Below are 23,256 nucleotides of genomic sequence, written 5' to 3'. Positions count from 1 at the left end.
AGTATGACTGCTCACTCTAATAGTCAAAGCTACATACTGTTCAGTAGTTTAAATGCTTCTGTTTTGTTGTTGTTCTTTTCCTTGTTTTTCAAACTGCTGCCTTGCATAGCAGTATTAACTGGTATTAATGAGGCAGACATTCCAAATTCATGACAGTATTTCCCGTCACAGCAATGCAGGCATCACAGGATTGAATGCTGAGACACTGCCCTGTTCATAAACAAGGAGGGAGTTCTTCTGCATCCCAAGGGCTTCACAGGACTCGGTCTGTGAGTCCCACAGAACTAACTTGAACTAGAATTGAGTTGGACAGCATAAAAGAGAAGAGTTAATATGGTTCTGCTTTCAACTGTGTGTTTCTGTATTTAAGGAGGAAGAGAAGGGCTTTCTGTTAGTAGTTGACACTCCATTCTGGTTTCTGAATGAGCCAGACAGTTTGGTTGTATTTGAGGGGTTGGATCTTTTGCCCAAGGAATTTTTTTTTTACATAACTGGCAGGTTAGGTTGACAGAAATCAGTACCATGTGAAGGAGCTGTTTGTGCTGGCAGGAGAAAGGGGGAAAGAAAGGCTGGTTGGAACACCTTTCACAGTGCTCAGTTATAACGCTTCATTTTTAAAGTACTATGTGCAATTTTTATTTTTTAAATAGAAATGGTATAAAAAAGCTATATTAGAAAGAAAGTGTCTTTTGGAAATGGCAAAATTGGTGAAGTTTTATTTAAAATGTCATTGATATCCCAAACACAATGTGACGTTACGCTTTGTTATGATTTAGGATTGTTGTACTTCAAGGCATTATAGGAACTGTGATTTTAACCCCCAAAACACTCCTCCCCAGCCTCTGGTGAGCCACTGAAAATAAGGTGAGAAGGAGAAATCTCACAATGAGATTTTAAGACAAGAAGCCTGTGGTAGCTTTTGGCTTTGATTTGAAAACAGTGTAGATAAAAATATTGTAATAGATCTTTTTCATACCTCAGGTAGCGTGTGCTGTTTCCAAGCTTGTTCTTAGCGGTATTTTATAAGAGCTTCCAGCCAGAGGAACTTAAAATTAGAAGTAATGAAGGTAGATATGGGAACTCACTTTTGAACTTAAATTTTAACATTGTTTTCAGTTCTGAGTTGACTCAAGCTGAAAAGCTTAAAAGAGATTGCAGTTGGGCAGAGATTCAAGAGCATTATCTTAGTGTCTTTTATTGACCCTGTTTAATTCTCCCGAGCATCATTTTGGTGTTCTCCACTTTTGTAACTTTTCCTTTGTCTTCTTTAGGAATATGAAGAAAAAACTGGACGAGCTCACAGACCTCTCTCTCCTAAGCAGAATGTGAGGAAGAATCTTGATTTTGAGCCACTCTCCACTACTGCACTTATTTTAGAGGACAGACCAGCGTAAGTTTTGGGAAACATCACAGCCCCTTCAGAATGGGGCTAGCAAAGCTTCTCTTACTGCATGGATTTGATTGCTCCAGTTCAGACAGATGATTTTAAATCTAAATACTTTTGTTTCAGGTTAATGAATATGCAGGTGTGATGGTTATGAGGAAAATTATTCAAACTTACTTTAAAGAAGTAATTTTATAGTAAAAACATTTTTTGAGCTTTAGTTTTGAATAATTCTAAACACAAGGAATTTTTATTTTCCCTTTGAGAGCATAAAGATAAGAATGAAGCTGGTATAAGCTAAAGAAATTGAGAAGCAAGGATAAAGTATCTTTGTTTGCATGGAGAAAGACCAAACCCATATAAATAATGAAATGATACAATGATTGTTCTGCAGTGGAATCAGCATCACGTGATAAAGGTTGTCAGGAACTCAAGTTCTTTGGTGCTTGTGTTTCAGTAATGAGATTATTGCATGTGCAGACTAACTCTAGAAAGATTTATTTGTAGCTGTTCTCATAGTTTTTTACCCCCGAATTTCACAAATCCAGTTGCATTTAGTCAATTTATGGACAGTATCAAGTCTTGCAGACATGTTGTCTGCATTTTTAATAGAGCAGTGCATTGATACAAAGAACTGGCATAACGTGGTATATGTTTTCATGAATAAATGTACACCAAAAATCCTCCTATCAAACTAGTTTAGTTGTAAGGTCATTTAAGACACTTTTTGGTTGGCTGGTAGACTGCAAGATTTCTCGGTACCCCCAAAACAACCAGTGAGGAATTATTTGTAATAGTAAGTTTTCTTGTGTACAGCTGGAAACAGTGCATACTGGCTTATTTGTTTTAAATAAAACTTGTCTCTTAAAATCATTCTTTATGTGGCATATTCTGAGACACAGTGCTCAGCTTGATTCAATTATTGGACATTACCGGATAACATTCAGATTTTACTTTTTTCCTAAGAAAGGTGGTTGTTTTTTTTTTTAAATTGTAGACAGTTGAATCATGATTTCTTCCCTCTAATAGAGGAAACTGAGCAACGGTGCCAACCTCTAATGAATCTCTGTAAAGAGCCTTTTTTGTTGGTTTTTTTTAGTTGGCTTTTTTTCCCCTACCTATTAGGCTTCAAGTAATTTCTTGTTGATTGTCTGCAAAAATAAATACATAAATAAATAAAGACTTCCAAGAAATGCAGTGAGATTTTATTTCCAAAAGAGCCATTCTTGGTTTTGGTCCCACTTGTAGGGTTTAGGTAAAGCTCTAAGGAAAAAATCAGTTAATATTTTGTAGTTTCTGTAGCTTTAACTGGACAGTGTTGAATCTCAATAGATACATCTTGTCACTTATATGATGATGTCATTAAGAGAGGGAACAAATAATTTCAGTTGCGAAGTTCAAATTGGTAGAATTTGAATCATTTCTTCTGGTTTTCTGTTCCAAAATTCCCTGCACTCACACCCTTTATAAGGATTTTGGATTTATGAAAAGGAGCCAGTCAACTTACTTAAGTGAAACTGGAAAAAATCATTCTTTATGGGTAACAATTACATTGATGTGCAAATCAATTTCTTGTATTCTTGTTACAGTCTTGATTCTTAAAAATATTTGTGGGTGTGTAGCATATGGCTCTGCATGCTTTACAGGTAATGTGATTATGTAAGTAGTAAAACATGCTGCTATTGATGATGTCTGCATTGACAGCTAGAAGCTGCCTTATGTCTGAGACTGTGCAGGAGTACACACATTAATTTTTGTGTTTCTTTTTTATTAACTAAAGTTATTAACTGCCCTAGAAATACGATACAATGATGAACAAAATACTTATTTTCTGTTTTGATGTTTTGGTGATCCTATAGTTGCACGAGATACATAGTGATTATGTTAATTATTAATATTAGCTAAAGTTAGTGTGATCTGATACAGGAGCATGTGTATTGTATGGTAGAGATTTTACTTTAATCACTAATAGAAAATGGCTGCGTTGATCTCAGTGGGTGGAAAATGCACAGAATGGCTACTGCTTGTTGCTGTAGAAGTGAGGGAGGGAGTTAAGCTTTCTAAAAGAGGAATGGGGTCTCTGAGAACAGAAAGAGGAAGCTGGTGCAGCGAGCCATTACTGCATGAGTGAAGAAAGCTGTGGATGTAGTCCTTAAGTGAGGTGTGCAGTGAGTGAATAAGGTCTTTATCTGTAGTGCTCAGTTTAAAGTAAAACTACCAGCTAGTTATGTACCACTATATCCCCTTTATTTATGAAGATTAGTCTGTGGCTTCAGTTGGTTTAATAATAAAAATGCTGAAATTGCCAAACAGAAGGAAATTGCTCAGCATATTTTGTGTATAAAAGTACTCATAGCTGTTCAAGTGTTCTTTCCTTCTCTTCCGCTGACTCTGGCAAAAAAAATCTTTCCAAGAATCTGTTGGACTACTCCTTAATCAAATATTTTGGTGTCGGGTGGCATTATGCTTTTCTTTTAGAAGTGCCTAGAATTGTTGTTAGATGGATGTGGCAACTTGAAATACTGCTTCTTTTAATTTAAGGAACCTCCCAGCAAAACCAGCAGAAGAAGCTCAGAAACACAGGCAGCAGTACGAAGAAATGGTGGTTCAAGCAAAAAAAAGAGGTGATGGAATTTCTTTTCTTCAGAAGAAAGCAGTAAAGTTAATGGCTGTTTGTAAACTTGAAATATCCTTATGTCATTCAGTTTTTCTGTGTCATGAGGGATTTGTACTTCCCTTCAAAGAAGAATCAATCCAGAAAAGAGAGAAAGACAAAAGTAGTTTCATTAAAAAGCCCCAAGAGTTTAGTTTTAAATAACTAAAAATATGTTGGAGTTTTATTCCAGGAACAATTTATTGAGGCTGTGGTACATAAGTACGTGTAGTTTCAATGCAGGAAGTGCAGTAATTTTATTTGATAATCAGTCTCTCACTTAAAATTTACATCTTTCCTCAGGTTTTGCTTCTCATTTCTTGTCTGGCTTCACAGCAGTGTCTCAGTAGCACTATACTGCTCACATCAGGTGGAGCTGATTGCAGTGGTTTCTTGCAGATTATTTTGTACTGTCTCAGCCTTCTAATAAAACCAATCGTTGCAGTGATAGGAAATCTGGACGCATGGAAGTTGTGAGTAGGAGGAGAGCTTCTGGAAATACTGTTTTTCCAGCTGGCCTAAGCTATATGAAGCAGTGGGAAAGTGGCACGAACTCAGGACTTTTCCTTGCTTTCTACAGCTGTCATTTTAATTGAAATATTCCATTGTAGTTTTGGTGGGAAAGTTCTTCCTACCCTTTCTTGTGACCTCCGTGTCACTATGTTCATGTAGCAGGTAGTGGTCCAGAGAAGACTCTCTCCTGCTGTGCACATACAGTAGGTGGTTTGGGAGAAACGGAGTGATGCTCAGGTTGGGCTGTGGGCCAAGCCTTTGTGCTGTCTTCACTAGATGATAGTATGTGATTCTGTCAGATAAGTACCTCCAGAAAAACAAAAAACATTTTGCCTACAACCTCTGCAGGTGAACGACTTGGCAGAGTAATGCATTGTGTAGAGGTCAGGAAATCAAAGTGTGTAAGCACTGTTTTTGTTTAGAGAAAAATGTGTCTGTGTTTAAAACAGACTTAGAGAGAAGTTATATCAAAGCCAGAGGTTTGTGGAGGCAGTTGGTGTGGTTCAGCCCTAGCTTCTGTTGTGCTTTAAAGTGAACCCAACAAGTGGTGTTGTGTTCATTACAAACAGTGTGGTGTGTGGCATCCTGCAATTAGTTTTCCTTGCCAGTCAGCACTTGCCCATATTGTAGACTGTGTGTGCTCACACACACACAGGTTCTGTATTTCCACTGTGAATCTCTAAGTGTCTGCTGATGTCTGTTAAATCACATTTAACAAATTTGTCTGTGGAACAAACAGTAGTTGATGATGCAGTAAAAGAAGCACTGCATGGTAATGCAAAGATGTAAAATATATTTAAACTGAACGTGAAAAATGTAGGATTTTATTCTGGGAGTTTTCAGTTTGTAGATTTGTGATGTAGAACATTTAGAATAACCATACATTAAAATTTTAGAATTGGAATAGTCTGCTGGAAATGTAGATGTATGTAAGGTGATTTTACATGGCTATGTAGTCATGCATAGCCAACTTTCTTTTTTTTTTTCCCGATTTTATTAAACTAAAAATAAATAAATAAATAAATAAATTGCTTTCCTGCAGAGCTTAAAGAAGCCCAGAAGAGAAAGAAGCAACTGGAGGAACGTTGCAAGCTGGAAGATAGCATTGGCAATGCTGTTTTAACTTGGAACAATGAAATCTTGCCCAACTGGGAAACTATGTAAGACAGTATGTTACATTGAGTTTTAATTAAAACTCTTCTATATCCTGAAGAGAAGTTACATGTTTAGCAAGTGTAATTTTAAATGGTGTTGGTAACTTTTGTTTGAAAGTCATCTTCACACAGTGACAAAGATAGTGAGTAACATTAGTTTCATTAGTTTGATAAGGTGATAAAAAGTAATGCAGTTCTAATTCTCATTGCTTGGTCTTCAGTGGGAATTGGAGATATTTGAAAGCTGTAAAAGAGTGAAAAGTGATCCATGAAAGAAAATGTAAAAGCAGAAAGCTTAATTGCATTTATCAAAAATGAGCTTTTTTCTCGAGTACATCTTGAGCTTGATGTTTCAGTATCAAACATGGAGTATGTGCATGGTACTATTAAGCCTCTTTAATTAGTGGTAGACCTGCTGAGATAATCAGATGATGGAAAAGAAAAGTAGGGAGAAAGTTGTTTAAAAAAAGCTGAAATAGTACAAAATTTTCTACAAAACACAGCGCATGCAGTTGGTGAGCTGCCTCCGCTCTCCAGTTTTTCGTGGACTTTACAACAACAAAAAGCAGCCCCTTCTAATCTGGAGAGCAGAAAAACAATACAGCTATAACAAAAGCCACCACAGCTCTTATAAATGCAGCTTGCTTAATGGTATTCAGTTGCTCAGTATTAGAAATACTGATGTGTAGTGCTAGAAAATGCAACTGTATTAGAGAACCAAGTGTGAAATAAAGCATAAATAAACTGTAGATTAAATGTCTGTCTTCAGTAGTTGAAGGTGTCGTGTCTGCTGTAAATCTGTATGCATTTTACTCTTCGTGGCTTACAAAGCCAGAAGTTCCTCAGTATGTTCCATATTTTACATTTAATTGAGAATCCGCTTTTAGGTCATTGCATTGCTGGGTTCTTTGTCATTCCTGGAAGCTGTAGCAATTTCTATGCCTGTGTTTTGTTAAAATGTCTTTTGTGCTTCTACCTGAAAATTGCTGCTTCATGCTGGAGAGCTGGAGTGGCAAAGCTGAGTGGGTAACTGCATGTGTCGTTTGCACAAGGAAGCCATGACCGAGAGAGTAGCTTGTAACTTGTTTATGTATTTAATTCTACATGGAATTTTAAGTCTGTCCAGACTTTAGCATATGCAGTGGCTTAGATATGGGTCTGTTTTTCACTTCTTTATTACTGTTCCTTACAACTCTTGCTGATCATCTATGGTGGAATGTTACAGTTACTGTGACTGCACTGCTTCTGTCAAAATAAACCATTAACTTCAGAAGGAAGGAAGCTTTCCTTTTGCAGTTCAAGACAAAGTAGTACTAAAGAATTGATATATGCCAATCTGGTTTGACTTCTTGGCTCACTGATGTTCATTCTGGTCTGTATCCCTCTAGCTATGGTAAGAAGACACATTCACAGTTCAGCTGTCAATGAAGTCTTTCTTAGAATGCATTTTGTTTTGGACAGGTGTTGTTCCCGCAAAGTTCGAGAGTTATGGTGGCAGGGCATTCCACCGAGCGTGAGAGGCAAAGTCTGGAGCTTGGCAATTGGCAACGAGTTAAACATCACCCATGGTGAGACTGTCATCTTGTCTGCGTTGTGATATGAAGAGAAATGAGTCTTGTATTACTGAGTTGCATCAGAATCTGATTTGTGGGCATGAAGTATTTATCTGCTTAGGTTTTATTTCTGGTGCTTTTACATGCTTTGTTCAAAAATGCTGTATCTTTTAATCCTGTAGCTCTTCTAGGTCTGTTGCCATGAATTGTTTCTGATTATTGCCACCATTGTGTCTTGCTTTAATGTTACACAGAAATGGTCAGAACTACTCAAGATTTTTTACTTTTTTTTCATGTTAGAATTGCTACTGGTTGTAATGCCTGTGAGTATGCAGTCTCTCAATTTAGAGCAAGAAGTTAGGGCTTATGAGATTGAAAGACTTCCAGGAAAATCAGTCCATCTGCTTATATGTATGTTTCTGAAAACAGAAGTAGTAGTGTGCTGCTTCACACAACAGCAGAGCAGTTTTGAAAGAGTAATTAATTCCAGTATGGAAGGACAGTAGACTGCCTGTATTCTTGCTAGTATTGTGCTGCTTTTCTGTGTTTGGTTCATTTACCTCCGGTTTAGTTCTTGCCTTGAATTTGGGAGTCTTATCCTAGCTACCTGTTCAGACTGTAACTTTGAATGTCAGTGCTCTGTAAGGAAAAAATGAGTGCTTGAACATAGAATGCAATTTCTGCCTTGATTGCCTTTCCCTCTTTGTCGATCTTAAATTACAGGTCAGTGGAACGGGTCTTTCAGAACCACCATCAAAAATTCAATTAGTATGTCACATGTACTGCTGTTAGTATGCTGGAGCAGCATTGCTCATATGGTGCATGGTTGGTACTTGACAGTAAGCACTTGTGTATTCAAATAACAGCTTTGATTTTCTCTACTCTTCTTTTTCCAGAACTGTATGACATTTGTCTGGCTCGTGCCAAAGAGAAATGGCGATCACGTAGCACGGTAGGGGCTGAGGTAGAATGTGAAGGTAGGTTTTCTTCTGGTGAATAGCCTGTGCTGTGCTACAGAATAAAAGATTTGGTTAAATTGTTTCTTAAGTTAAGATTAAAAAAAAAAACCCTATAAAGATGAATTTGATTTAAAAAAAACCAAACAAACTTATCTTTGGAAAAAATGGCTGCATTCTTTCTTTTAATGAATCTTGTCTCTTACATGCCATGCTTGTTCAGTTTTTCTTCAAAATCTCTCTCTAGGTACAGTTATGAATTGATACCTAATTTGTAGGAAAACTAAGAACATTTAGGAGATTCTCATTTGAACTGAAACACAAATATTTTGTTGCCTCTGCAGTTTTGTAATTGAAACTCAAATCATAGCAGAAAGTTAAATTTCAGTTCCTCAGTGCAGCTTTGGTCCATCTCCTGGGCATGTTTCAGAGAGAAGCAATTTATTTTTGCACATGAAGTGGTTTGAGATTTACTAATTGATGAGAGGAGTTGTATTTTTGAAATTATTACACTACTGTTTGAAATTTGTCTTTGGTAAATAATTATACTGAGCAGAAAAAGGAGAACATACGTACTGCTGGCGTTTATCCACAGAAAAGCACGGTTAGTTGGAAACCCCCAACTTTGTTTTCTTAAGAAGCAATTTCCTGCATCTTAATTATGATGACATTGGGTAATTTCCAGCTTTCTCTTGCGTTTTATTTTCTGGAATGTGCATCTTCATACGGTTGTTGTAAATTACTGCTATTTGCTAGTGACAAGTCTTATTTTTTCACTACTCCAGAAGTGACAACAGGTAGTTCCCAACTATATTTAACCAGGACGAATGAAATAGAACTGAAGTTTTTGGGTTTCAGGTGCTTTAGAAATTTACTTTTGGTGAGGTCTGTTTCAGTTTTGGACTATGATCTGTAACAACACATACAAAGAGTAAATAAGATTTTGGAATGTGAGCCAACAGTAGAAGAGATAGGTGACATCTGTTCTGTAGTTCTTTAGGTCTTCTCTCACCAGAAGCTCTCCACAGAAGTGACTATGCAATGAATATTGGAAGTCTTCTTTGAAAGCCATCAGACTCGTGTGTCTATTTGTTTGTCAAAGAACGCCAGTGAAATTTCTGCCGTGTTTTACCTTGCCTCCCTCTCTTTCTTTCTACCCTATTGACTCCATAACAGTTGTGGGGGGAAAAGGTATACACTGATGCATGTAATAAGGGCAGTAACTTTGGCTTTTGTAGATGCTGGATTTTCTACAGCTGACAGAGAAGCAAGTTTGGAGTTAATAAAACTGGATATCTCAAGAACGTTTCCTAACCTCTGTATATTCCAACAGGTAAGCAGTGTTAACGTTCAACTTGTCTTTTCTTGAGAAAATAAGTTTATGTGATCTTGTCTGTCCCCTGGTTGAAGCAGTCTGCTACAGAAAAGGAGTAGACATCTTGAGAGAATAAGTTCTTACAGATTTGGGAAATTCAAAAAAGACTAAGATATTGTATGTTTTGAAGAGACAAAAGAAACAATCTGTTAGTTAACCATCATGTTTGGGTTCATAGAGCCCAGTTCACGCTGGTTTCTGTCCAAGTGGTACAGGTTAATGTTTCCAAGTCAATGAATCAGCACAGCTGCATTGCAAATGCATGGGAAGTGAGAAAGCAAACCTCAGGCAGGAAAGATTGGATTTTTTTTCTTTTTCTTTTTTTTTTTTGGAGTCCATAAAAGATGAGTGTAACTTGCATGCTTTTGGTATGCTTTAGTGACTTGTTTTAAGCAAATATTTTGTCCTATAAAAATTTTTGATGTCCCTGTAAAAAAAGTTTGGATTGTGATGAACCAACATTTTTGGGTAAAAAATATCTTCCTTTAGAAATTCTCATCCAGTTATCATTGGTGTAAGCTATGGCAGCTGTTAATAGGCAACAGCCTGAAATTCTTTCCAGCTATAGAGTCATTGATATGCTTGATATGCTGTGCGTGTTACAGCATATTGCTGTTCTGACTGTTCTCTTCATGATTGCATTCTGCCTCTAGTCTAATAGACAATTAAGTAATTCTCATTAGTGTTCTGCTTTCTTGGCACAATTACCAAAATGCTGCTAAGCTGTAATGAATCTCTTAGGCTTACATTTGTCTTGTATAAGGATTTTGTATGTAACTGGTGTAACTGTGCATCTATAATACCTGTGGTATATGCAGTTGTTACAAACTTCTAAGGTTAAAAGATGTTTTAAAAGATTTGGGGATGTTCAGAGCTGCTTCGGGAAACATGAATAAAATGATGTGAGTAACAGTGAGTTACCAGAAATAATGCAAACTGTCAGTAACATTGAAGAGTTTTTAATGTGTTTGCAGCGTGCTTAGATATGTTGTCTTGCTTTTGTTCAATTATAGGGTGGTCCTTACCATGACACATTGCACAGTATTTTAGGAGCCTATACTTGTTACAGACCTGACGTAGGATATGTAAGTGAACTTTTCATCTGGGATGGGGAGGGAGAGTGAGGGGGAGGGAAAGTTCTTCAGCAGGCCTTCATGGACCAGTGTTAAGTTATTTTATGACTAATTGTGGGGTTTCTGTATGCTTAAATTCCAACACACACTTGAGAAGTGTGTCTCATGTAATTGTTCTGTTGCTAAATTTAAGCTTTTTAACATTTTAAGTCATTGGAAAAGTCAAAAGTACATATTTTTAGTACTTGAAAATTGGAGTTGAAAGAGAAGATGTAGTTAATGGATCCTTTGAAGTACATGCTGTTCTTAATGGCAGTGTTACTGAGATCATTCTGTTGTAGTGTTTGTTACTCCTCTTTATATACATTTCTGCACCTTAACATAGTGAGCTATTTACAGTCGGTAACAGCTGTGTAACAGCCTATAAAGCAACATCAATCCAGGCAGTGTGAGCTCCCTAAAAGTATTGGGAGCGATTATGAAAGGACAGAGTGGATTCCACATCCTTTATTTAGTCTGAAGAAAGGAAAAAAAAAAAAAAAAAAAAAAAGGCATAAGAACAACAAAAACCAATAGCAAAAGCAGAGCAAAGATGTAGATAGGAGCTTGTTCTTTATTTGGCAGCAGTTGTTTTACAGGCGGCTGATGTACACAGATGTCATTCCTGTTCTCTGAGCAGCACTGGCTACTTGGCACAAAACTTCTGAACGTGATTGTTTGATTGTTAGGGTGCTAGAAAAAGGGGAGATCAGATGGTGTCCTTCATTTGGCATGGAAGCTGTTGTCTGAGGGGGGGAAGCTTGTTCCTCTGGTTTGCAGGAAGGACTGTCACATCTTGATCCATGTGACACAGTGATGGCAGCACTACACCCTTTGAGTGAGCAGTCTTTGGCTAGGGTCAGTGTCAGCTCCATAATATGCTGTGTGGAAGATGCAGCAGTATCATGAGCTTATGCTGAATGAAATGTGTGTAATGGCATCTCTCCATAACTGACCAGCTAATGATTGAAAAAGGAATGGCTTTAGTCTCTAGAGTCCTAGTCTAGTCTGGATTTCCACAAATCAGAATACATTGATCTCATCATTAGAAGAGGGATCAGAACAAATCTTCATTCTGTTCTTCAGAAAAAAATCTTTATTCTGTGTGTTTGAAATAGCAGTCATCTTGGCCTTCCTTAGGATTGTGCTTGGAATCTTTGAAAGGAGGGGAATCAACTCTTTGGACAGGTAGATAATGGCAGGACAGGAGAGATAATTTTAAGTTGGAGGAGGGAAGATTTAGGTTGGATGTCAGGGGGAAATTCTTTACAGAGAGAGTGGAACAGGCTGCCCAGAGAGGTTGTGGATGCCCAGACTGGATGGGGCCCTGGGCAGCCTGGTCTGGTATTAAAGGGGGAGGTTAGTGGCCCTGCGTGTGGCAGGGGGGTTGGAACTTTGTGATCCTTGAGGTCCCTTCCAGCCCAAGCCATTCTTTGATTCTGTGAGGCAACATGGGGATTGTTAGCTTCCACACTCTCTGCATTCAATACCAAATGGTTGCATGGTTTAAAAAATCCTCCCTTTTGGAAAGTTCTGCAAAATTCAACAGTGCAGTGAGTGCATTGAACACTAGTGATTGTGAGGGCAAAATGTGGCAGTGTTCTTGTGGGAATGCAGTTCTTGCTAAATGGTAACACTTCTCCTTTCTTCAGGTGCAGGGCATGTCTTTCATAGCAGCAGTACTGATCTTAAACTTGGACACTGCAGATGCCTTCATTGCTTTTTCTAACCTTTTAAATAAGCCCTGTCAAATGGCGTTTTTCCGTGTGGACCATGGCCTTGTAAGTATGCACTGAAACTCTAGTCTACATGTTGAAGGTAAAGTTTTAAAATAAAATTATAACCTCAGTAGCCTGGAAAATGTCAGAATTAACTTCAATGCTATGTACTTGTTTAAAAAGAATTGAAAACTAGCACAGACACATCCCCTCAAAAAACAGCCAGCAAACAAAACCGAATACCACACTGGAAGTTTGAAGGTACAAGTGAAGTTATTCTGTCTTACGATTCTCAGGGAATAATCATGAGAATATTATTTTAAGTGTGTTTCAATTTGAGCTGAAAGATGAAAACAGCATTCAGACGTGGTTTGAAGGTACTTCTCATCCCAAGCTGATATGTTGCTAAAAATAGTCTGTTGCAGGAAAAGCTGTTTCCCATCCCTTATTCTCTGACAGTTTCTTTAAAGATGGCACTGGGGAATCAGATGAGCAGACAGTCCCCCCATCTGCCCCTTATGTTCAGTGAAAGTTGGGTGGCTAAATCTCTGAATTGTCTGACATTCCTTGTTAGTATGTACAGAGGGCTACTTGTGTACCATAACAAAATCAGACTCATCTCCTTTTTATTTATTCAGTTTTCAAAGAATAAGTGGCATTCTGCATTTTCTTCTCACTTAGTTACCATCTGATACTATAAAAATAGGATCTTGCTTCTCAAGAGTTGAAATGGGGAAAATAAATCATGGAAGTGGCTTACATCAACAGTGACCACTTGTGTTTCTTCAACAGTAAGACACTAGGAATCCTATCAGCATTTTCTATTGGGAAAACCAACGTGTAATTTCTTGTTGAAGCTTTTGAATCTCATCACTTGTAAATGCCCTTGGGGGAATCTTTTAACAACAGCATTGCTACCAGCAGTGTCAGTCATCTCTATTACTTGAAAAAGGAGGATGTGCTTACACATTCAGCATGTAAATACTGTTGCATGTAAATTCAGTTGTTCTGAAGGTGGTGTCACAGTTAAATTTGCAGGAATTAGATACTTACTAGCTGAAATAATGTTTCTTGGGAGTTTCTTGGATAGTGCCCATAAGGTGCTGCTATGTGAAAGAATATTAGCAATAATGTTAGTGTTTTGTCCAGTTACAAAGCCGTGATTCACACTACAAAGAAAACTTTGTAGTTTAGAGACAAAGTAAGGCAGTTTGGTTTTTTGGGGTTTGTATACTGATCTGATGTCTACCCTGAACTTTGTGTTTAAGTTCTATAGCTCAATAATGAAATGCTGCTTTGTCTAAAATTAATTAAAAAAATAATAGAACCAATGGAAGAGTTACTTGTGGAAATTATAGTAATATAATCTATCCTGCTTGCTTTTGGTTTCTTGTATTGGTTACAGTTTTATTACGCTAGATTTTTTAACTATTACTAAGTGAGGTACCTTCTTGTATGTTGATTTGGTCGAGATAAACGCCTGGACTGATGTTGCATTTCTAACAGCTGCCTGCATTACCATCAGCAGATGTGGTATAGCAGTTGTGTAAAATTCCTGCTATAAAGTACTTCAGAAGTGGAGTAAACTCTTACTGCGGTGCTGGCATGTAAACAGATCCCTTCCAATCCCTGATATTCTGTGATTCTGACATTTTGAAAGTATGACTGTCTGTTGCATTACCTGCTTCCTCTTCATGATTGGAGATCTCACATGATGCTTGGGTTTCTTGCATTTAAAAATACATATTGGGAAGTTGTTTTAGTGGTACAGTTCACTAATGTGGGTTTCTAGGTTTTTGGCTTCATGTTTATCATGAAGCTCTTTCTCAGTAACTGGTAGGTCAGAGATTTTACATAACCTTGTGTGGCTTTTTCTTCAGTATGCTCATCTCATATCGGCTTGTAAGCCTTAAAACTCTTACTGATTCAGTTTCTCTTTTGCTGTTATTAATGAGGGTAGTCTGTCACTATAGTCAGATGGAATAGGAAGAAAAATTCTTGAAGGACATGGTAAAAATGGGGAATTGCCTGTCATCCCTGTCGGGATTTCACACAAAGGACTCCTCCTTTACTATCATAATTACTATCATCTGGGGGAGAAGTGTGCAGATACAACTCACGCTTCGAAGAAATCATAGCTACCCTTTACTGCTTTAGTCGGGATATTGCATTAAAAATACTGAGTCATTCAAGGACTTTGTTGAACATCTCTTCATGCAACATTAAGAGAATTGAGGTAGAAAAGCTAAAAAGCCTTTTCTTTTTAACTATCAGTTGGATATGAAGATTTTCCAGCACTCTCTGTTGCGAAATTTGCATTAAACATTCAATTTTTAAAATACCACAGAAGTCTTCACATTAAAAGCAGGGCAGATAAGATATCAGTTGGGGGCTGGAATCTGTTTTTCTTACCATAGATGTTTTGTCCTGATCTTCAACTCTTCTGTGTGACCTTTCTCTCTCCCTCTTTGCAATGGAAATGACTTATCTTGTTTTAAAATGTTACACAGTAGAAGCTTTGACATTACAATATGATTTATGATTGGAGCCAAACGAACTCTTCACTCTTGCTGTGGGCTATTAAATTGTTTTAGTTTGATAATTCATTTTTTAATCCATTGGGTCTTGGATTTTACTCAGTGTAATATTAGCTTATTGCCACAAACATAAAGCGCCATTCCATTATCGTAATTATTTTGAGTAATCAGCAAATAACTTCTCTCCTGCTGGTATTTTCCTTTCCAAAGGAAGCTAGCCAAGACCCAAAACAATAATTATATTGTTTAATATGAGATCAATATACAGAACAGGTCTTTAACTTGCAGGTGCTGTCTTTTATGTGAATGATTGGTTCTACTGTATCGTGTGATTTATATGATCCTCTTTTTGAAGAATGTTAATCCAACAACAGACAGTATATTTAAGCCTATTAATAATAAAACTAACTTATTTTTCTCCCTATTGTTTTCCCAGATGTTGACTTACTTTGCTGCATTTGAGGTATTCTTTGAAGAAAATCTGCCAAAGCTATTTGCTCACTTCAAAAAAAATAACTTAACTCCAGATATCTATCTTATTGATTGGTAAGACATTGAAAGCATAATTACTACTTTGCATACTAGCTTATAGCTGCATGTCTATATTCTTAATGTAAGCTCTCTTAGTTGTTTTAATATTTTCTTAAGGCAAAAGTTTTATCTTGTGTTCAGTAATTGAATTTATCAATCTAAATATTTTTTACAGACTTCTCTGATAAGCTTAATATTTGCTTAGCCTTTATTACTGTAGTGCTTTGGAGTTTGAAGCTTCTTTTGCATAAAGCTGGATAACAGTGTTTATGCATATTTAGGACATACCTGAATTCTGAGAAAATAAGGAAGGGTGCAGTGAAGATGTGAGCAGTGCATTATTCCTATGTTACGTGGTTTCAGATCCTATGTAGAGGATCCTAGCACAGGTTGTTTAAAAACTTCAGTAGCATAAAGGCTTTCATGTGTTTCTAATTACTCCAGCCCTCAGCAGACAGTTAGTTACAATCCTTTTATTTTGTGAGATTACCTTTCTTTTTAGCTCTGTGTAATTTTAGCCTTTTTCCTTTGAGGGAGAAAAAAGGCATGAATCTTGTTTGCAGACCTGTCGAATTTCAGGTATGAAGTATTCCAAATTGAGTGTTTGCATTTGTGCCTATCAGGCTTTGGTTTGAGGGCAGCTGAAATATCTCTCCTTGGCCAGCAAGGCTTCATTGCCAATTTTGGAATGATATGAAATCTTTTCCATGAAAATTGGCTTGCCTTTAAATTGTTAGAATCTTCTTCTGTTCTCAGGTATTTGACTGAATAGCTTTAGTTAAAGATGAAACTCCCAGCAACAGCTTTGTGGGTTCTGTTTTTTTTCCAAGATTCATAAGCTATTATTTCAGAAAACAGCCTGTATCTTAATCCAGTTCTGTCTGAACCAAGCTCTCAGTACCTGATGATCTTTCAAAGCTTACTGTTAGTGCTGAGCATGCCGCTGATCTGTTGGACCAGAAATCCATTTCAGGTTGTTCTGTTCAGTCTAACAGCTAGAAGTTTCAATAGTGAACTTTCACCGGATCATCGGATTGCTGAGATATTGAGGATTTTATGAGAGACAGTGGTGAAAACCTTGCTGAAATCAGTGTAAACAGTATCCACTGCTTTTCACTCATCCACCAAGTCAGCCATGTCATCATAAGAGGCTATCAGGTTGTTCAGACATTACTTTGCCTTCAGAGATTCTTTCTCCCGATCACTGTGGGAGGTGATTGTGAGTGGCCTCACAGTGATACCGGGCAGTTTCATCAGCACTCACAAGTTCCTTGATTTGCATGTGCCTCTTGCACAGAGAATGCTGTTACGTGGGTTTTGTTTGATTTTGCAGTTACACTGGCATTAAATTTTAATGCAAGTTGTGTAGAGAAATGAGAAGTGTGATGGCTAGACTCATTGCTCCCAATATTTGTAGATGCTGTCAATTCTTTATGACTGAATGCTGGATCTGTTTAAATGCACAGCAGGAAAATGCCAGAATAACATTGGAATAGGAAAGAAGAAAAGGAAGAAGACAAGGGCTGGCACATTCAGTGACAAGAGGAAAGATGCTGAAATTATATTAAGCCTCAGGAAAGGGGACTACTTGTGTAGTCCTAAGAAATCCTATATTAAATTTCCTCACATTTGTCTTCAGCGAGACAGCTTGTCCCACTACAGCTTTAGTTTTGTTAGACAGTAGGGTTGGTACTTGGCTGTGTGGGATTTTGGTATAATGTTGTCCTCCTAGAAGTGGTAACCATATGGGAGAGTACTGAAACACTCTGGGAACCAAGAGCTGGAGTGCTGCCCCCTCCCCAGCTTTGACAAATCACTGCATGGTGTCATGATATGGAATACCATGGAAAACCATGACAATTACTTAAATACATGTGTACATGTGTTTATATATATGTATATGTGTGTTCGTATATGTGTTTATGCATATATGTGTGCATATATATTTCCTTTGATGCCATGGGAAGCAGATTTAGGGTTTTTTTTTTATGTCCACTTTAAATTTAATTCTTTTTAAGTTTAAGTTTATATCTGCTGTCCTTCCATAGAAATTAGTAGAGAACTAGGCAGAAAGTACTACAGAAAAGATAGGAAGGAAAGTTAGGTGAGTCTGTGTTCTTGCAATGAGGACTTCTGAAAATTCTGTTTAGAATGTTGCCTGTGGCTCCTGGGTGACTGCCAGTTTGAGAGTGAATTTGCTGTAGTACTGATAGCACTGGGAAAAACAAAAGTATTTCTGGAAAAACAAGGATGAGGTTTCAATTACGTTTCAAGTCTGAGAAGAATATGGTGAAGGGGTGCTTTTACAGTTCTGAACCCCGTGAATTCTCTGACTAGACAGACCTTTTGGTTGTGGGTAGAAATCTCTGTGGAACAGCCTTGCCCTATGAACATTACTTTTATTTAAATGCACATTTGTTCTGAGCTCCAGAGGGATTCCTGCCGCTATTCTGGTGGCTGGCATGGTTACTGTGCAGGCATGTATGCAGTAAATCTCAGTTGGTGCCAGCTCCAGGAGGACTCCAGCAGCCAGTGCTGTGCAGAGCAGTTGCTGGGAAGCCTTCGTGCTCCTGCTGCAATTACAGTGGAATCAACGTGTCTTCTTTGTGCTGCTTCATGCTACCAGTGCTGCAGGAGGTGGCAATACAATTGTTAGACTTCATCATTTGTTGTGGGCATACGTTCCAAGAAAAAGCAGTTCTGTGCATAAAGGTGGCAGCAGCTGTACAAGCAGTGTAATATTGCTTTGGGTTTTCTTGGGGCTGGTAGAGGATTTAGGGAGCAGAACTCCATGCTGTCTGTCACAGGTAGGCATTGAGGACTCAAAATTTAATCACAAGGGCTGCCTGCCCTAAGTAAGGCTTCCCTTTACAAAGAACATGGAGCTTCAAGCTCAAATTTGGTTCTAGTATAAATTTCAGAAGCTAGGCAGGCTTTTAGTTTTTTGAAGAATGCGAAGGGAATCAAAAGTGCAAAGGCTGTAAAGAGCAATGCACAATCAGGTTCAAGAATGCAGAGGAAATCAAGTGTGCAAAGGCTGTAAAGAGCAGCGTGCAGTCAGGTTCACAGGGAGCAGAGGGAAAATTGTGTGCCTCAGTAGCCCAGTTTTGGCCACTCAGTGCTGTCAGCTGATGTACTGCAGGCTCTTCTGAGCAGAGCAGAATGTGGATTTACAAAGGATGCATGCTGTCTATTTATGGCCTGCTGTTGCTGTACAAGTACCTCTTCATCCCTACTAAGAAAAATGATTTTGGCAATAACTGCAGCCCGGGGCTTTGTTTGTACTGATGGATTGATCAGTGGTTCTATAATACTGCGTTGACTGTGATCGTGCTCTGTGAGCACTAACTTTCTCTTGATGCTGTTTGCTTGTTATGACAGAGGGCCAGGACAGTTTGTGCAAATGTTTGTTGTGGGCACTTCCAGTGAAATGTCTGTGACATCAGGAAAAGCACAGCCCATGCCGTGCCATTAACACCTCACTTCCCAAAACTGAATTTCAATATTATGCTTTAAATGCATGCCTCCATTTCAGAGAAAGAATAGATCAGAAACTCAGGCAGCAATTCAGTCCAAAGATCACTCGTGACATTCTGTTTTTCCTAAATTTGGGGTAGTTGTTACCAGACTCCAAAAAATCAGTCTCTGCAGAGTAAGGTGAAATACTGCGTTGCCATGTAGTACTCTTGAGTGAGAGAACGTGGCTTGTTGGGTGCTACTGACCTGATTAAATTGCTTGGAAGCCACCCCAGTATTTGTATCAGCACATTTTAGAATGCAGTCAATTTTGCTAAGTTGCTGTGTTGCAATCAGCATTGTATTCTATGTATTTTTTTTCCCCTTATTAGAAACTAAATAAATGCTTCTACTTTCTTCAGCTGTGATGATTAAAAAATTGTGCCAAATTAGCTGTTAACAGCAGTCTTACTGCAATAACTCTAAAGATACCAATGAGAACAGAGATTTCGCTATGCAAGACGTAATGCAGCAGACACGAAGAAGGCTGCAGGTTTTGTCTCAAAGCAGATATAGAGGAATTGTTACAAAATGTAGCAGTGATAAAGGAGTACCAGGATAAAGAGAAAGGATCTTAGAGTAAGTTCAAAAAATGAATTAATTCAGCAATTTCCCCACTGCAACTGAGAGGTTGCAGAGGGATTCATGCGTAAAAGAGATGTGGCAAAAGAATGTGTGGTAGAAGAATATGTAAAATCTGAGTGGTGTCATCATTGCTGTGCAGGAGTTGTCAGTCCAAAATCTGGCATACCTGCCCTCAGCACTGTTGCTAACAATGTTTTTATGAAGACAATTTATAAAAATAAAAGAGGAGGAAAACAAAACAGAGCCATGATAATCGAATCATGGTAACGGTGCTTTCTTTGTAAGCAAGACTCTGGTCATATGCTTTTCCTGTCCCAGACAGGTCAGGATTTTATGCATCTCCTTCAAAGTACGTGTGTCCTAGGTGGGTCTGGAAGGAGCAGGAGCGTGTATCTGGTATTTCTTTCAGAGAGCAGCCAGAAACCTGTGTTTCTGTTTCTCTGATGCTGGACATCTCTGTGAGCTGCTGTCTGCACCTGGCTGGGACTTGTAGTGAGCTGAAAGAGCTGCAGGCGGAGACTCATCCTGCTCTCCAGTGCAAACAGATCACATCCAAGTCGTGTGCTGGCGTTGCTGAGAGCTGCTGCAGCTGCTTTATGGCTGTCATAAATTTCTGCTGGGTTTCAGAGCAGTAGCTCAGATGTGTAATAAAAATGTCTTCCAGTAGAAAATGTTTTCAGAGAGCAAATGCTGTATCAGTTCTTAGAAATGACTCCTCCTGTTGTACCACTGCTTGTTCTGGGAGGCCCGATTCCGTTTCGTAGGGCTTGATGCATTTCATGCTGGTGTTAATGAAAGTTAATTGACTAGTGAAAATCTTGCAAATTGCACTTCCTTATGAATTATGAAGAGATCAGTGTCAAATCCCTTGTTTGAAGTGACAGCTTTTTATCCAACTAAATCTTTTCCTAAGAAAGCAGAGTTCTCATAAATAGGTGTGACTGTTTTTTCTGACAGTTAATTTTCTGCATAGTTGCAGATTTAACACATGTGGGTTATTCAGGTTAGGTCTGATTCATGACAGAATAATAGCTTCTGGGAATAAAATGGAGCAAAATTAGGCATTGTTGCTTATCTTTAACCAGTGCCAATTACTGGCTGGGAGTTTGCCTGCTGTGTGGTGACCAGGAAGGCACTCTGCTGAATTGCTTCCTATTACACTGCTCTTTTTAAATGGAAAACCCATTGCTGTTTCCTGTACACGTGTATGTGTGCATATAAGTCCTAATTCTGCTGTGTAAGCATTCTGTAATGAGATGTTGTGATGTGGCATTGTGACTGTACAAGAGTGTTGAAAGAATATACAAGTTCTGCAGTTCAACATGTCAGTCAGTAACCCAAATAAGGGTTGCTGCTATTTTTTTTAAATATATAATAATATATTATGTAATATGACCAGTAGTATTTTTTTCATTCCAGACTCTACCACGTTATTATATAATATGCTAACTTTTTGGTGAACAGAATTTTAATATTTTTCTACTTTTTATTAGAAAAAAAAAAAAATCATCATCTGAATTTGCGCAAGTGCAATCTGGCCTTGCACCTTGTAAAGTGGGATATTGCTCAGTTTTCCCAATGTGTGCTGAGAAAAGCTTGCTAATTATGACACATCAGTCCAATAACCTTAAGTAAAAAAGATACTTCAGAAAGCCTTTGATTATTAAAATTTACTGGCAAAATATGTTAATTAGTATTTTATGTCTCTCTGTGTATCTATTCAGCATCATTTTTTTAAGGAAAACTGGAATATCTTGAATAGAAAATTGGAGAGGGTGGGGAGTGGAGAGCTACTGTTAGATTCAGCATCCTTAAATATAGATGTTGTGTTAATGTAGGAAGGTTTGATTTACGTCTGAGATTTTGCTGACCTCTGCTGGAGAAGGAATTATTTGCAGTTTTACCATGACACAAGATGTGATGCATCTCTGGAGCAATACTCTCTTTTTAAATTTTCAAGGGGAAAGATTACTGTGACTCTTTTCCCTTGCATACTGTCACTTGATTCCAGTAAGTGTAACAGTTGGCACTTTTTGAGGTTATGATGTTGTACTGTTATGTCTTTTTTAGGGTCAGGGAAGGAAAAGAGTACCTTTGCCTTCCTTGCTGCAAAGGCATCAATGGTTTGATGAAGGAGGAATTGTTCTCTTGGCAGTTAACAAAATGTGGTTTTAGGCACAATTAGCCACTGCTGTTTCCTTTGCTGTTTGGAGATCACATCTGTCTTAAGAGTGTTATCACAGCCACCTGCTCATTCTTTCTGGAAATCTTGCCTATCTTGTTCAACTCACCACACACCAAGCTGATCCTCCAGAAGTCACTCTATTATTGCTTTGCCAGCGAATCCAGTCGTGGACACTGAAGTAATCGTCATCTTCTCCTTCATCTAAATCACAGAATCCCTTTTTTAGTTTGTCTTAAGATTTAGATTTTTGTGTCCTCGCAGCTAAAACTGCATGAATCTTCAGTTCTAAAGCGATGATGATTTTTCTTTAATTATACTAGTGGCCAGGGCATGCCCATCAAAAAATCATCTATATTTTTCTGATGGTGTGATTTAAAAAAAAACAACCTGGAAAATGCTATAACTGTTATACCAGCATAGCACAGTTTTGTATTATTTCAGATTTGCTATGCTGCAAATAGTAGGAATACTTTGGAAATACAAAGGGGCTATTCAAATAAACACATTTGAGAAACCTCAATAATGAGCAGTCTGTGTACTTCTCTGAGGATCCATACATTGTCCTTGTGCAGTAACTCAGAAAATGTTACTCTGTTTTTCAGGATATTCACATTGTACAGCAAGTCTTTGCCACTAGACTTGGCGTGTCGTATCTGGGATGTGTTCTGCCGTGATGGAGAAGAGTTCTTATTTCGTACAGCCCTGGGAATATTAAAACTTTTTGAAGATATTTTGACCAAAATGGATTTCATTCATATAGCCCAGTTTTTAACAAAGCTACCAGAAGACTTACCTTCAGAAGAATTCTTTTCATCTATTGCTGCCATTCAGATGCAAAGTAGAAACAAAAAGTGGGCTCAGGTAAAGGGAGTGTTGATCTTTGGTTAACAGATAACTGTGCTGTACCCGTGAAGGATGATGTTTGGTAACATCTAGGAGAATACTTTAGCAGACACAGGAAAGGTAGGGTGACTTAGCTCGCTTTGTGTGTTTAGTGTAGAAGTGCCCCCAAACAACAGACTTTGTTGCTGAACTGTGGAGCAAATAGATCTGCAGAGAGAGACCTGGATGTCCTGGTGGACGACAGGTTGGCCATGAGGCAGCAGTGTGCCCTTGTGGCCAAGAGGGCCAATGGCATCCTGGGGTGCATTAAAAGGAGCGTGTCCAGCAGGTCAAGGGAGGTGATCCTCCCCCTCTACTCTGCCCTGGTAAGGCCTCATCTGGAGCACTGCGTCCAGTTCTGGGCTCCCCAGTACAGAAAAGACAGGGATCTCTTGGAAAGAGTCCAGCGGAGGGCCACAAAGATGGTGAAGGGCCTGGAGCATCTCTCCTATGAAGAAAGGCTGAGTGAACTGGGTCTGTTCAGCCTTGAGAAAAGAAGACTGAGAGGGGACCTGATCCAGGTCTATAAATAACTGGGGTGTGGGGGCCATAGTGGTGAGGCCAGTCTCTTTTCAATGGTGAGTGGAGACAGGACAAGGGGA

General features: G+C 38.3%; 1 protein-coding gene across 6 annotated transcripts in view; it reads left to right on the top strand.

The window, feature by feature from the left end:
• TBC1D14 (TBC1 domain family member 14) overlaps positions 1 to 23,256 on the top strand; it is a 65,327-nt gene that overhangs the window by 37,412 nt on the left and 4,659 nt on the right. For 5 of the 6 annotated variants that reach the window (XM_042811498.1, XM_042811497.1, XM_042811502.1 and 2 more), the window contains 10 exons: positions 1,272 to 1,390; positions 3,926 to 4,008; positions 5,593 to 5,710; positions 7,166 to 7,272; positions 8,154 to 8,234; positions 9,452 to 9,546; positions 10,602 to 10,673; positions 12,353 to 12,481; positions 15,392 to 15,501; positions 22,375 to 22,633. In XM_042811498.1, coding sequence (XP_042667432.1) covers positions 1,272 to 1,390; positions 3,926 to 4,008; positions 5,593 to 5,710; positions 7,166 to 7,272; positions 8,154 to 8,234; positions 9,452 to 9,546; positions 10,602 to 10,673; positions 12,353 to 12,481; positions 15,392 to 15,501; positions 22,375 to 22,633 — 1,173 coding nt within the window. The remainder of the gene's footprint in view (positions 1 to 1,271; positions 1,391 to 3,925; positions 4,009 to 5,592; positions 5,711 to 7,165; positions 7,273 to 8,153; positions 8,235 to 9,451; positions 9,547 to 10,601; positions 10,674 to 12,352; positions 12,482 to 15,391; positions 15,502 to 22,374; positions 22,634 to 23,256) is intronic. The other variant, XM_042811499.1, reaches the window with a different exon arrangement.

This window comes from Centrocercus urophasianus, unplaced genomic scaffold (assembly GCF_019232065.1).
Source record: "Centrocercus urophasianus isolate 14NV4802_14NV808 unplaced genomic scaffold, USGS_Curo_1.0 seq_13, whole genome shotgun sequence".
Taxonomy (NCBI): domain Eukaryota; kingdom Metazoa; phylum Chordata; class Aves; order Galliformes; family Phasianidae; genus Centrocercus; species Centrocercus urophasianus.
The sequence above is the reverse complement of the archived record's forward strand: the minus strand, read 5'-3'. Positions and strand labels throughout refer to the sequence as shown.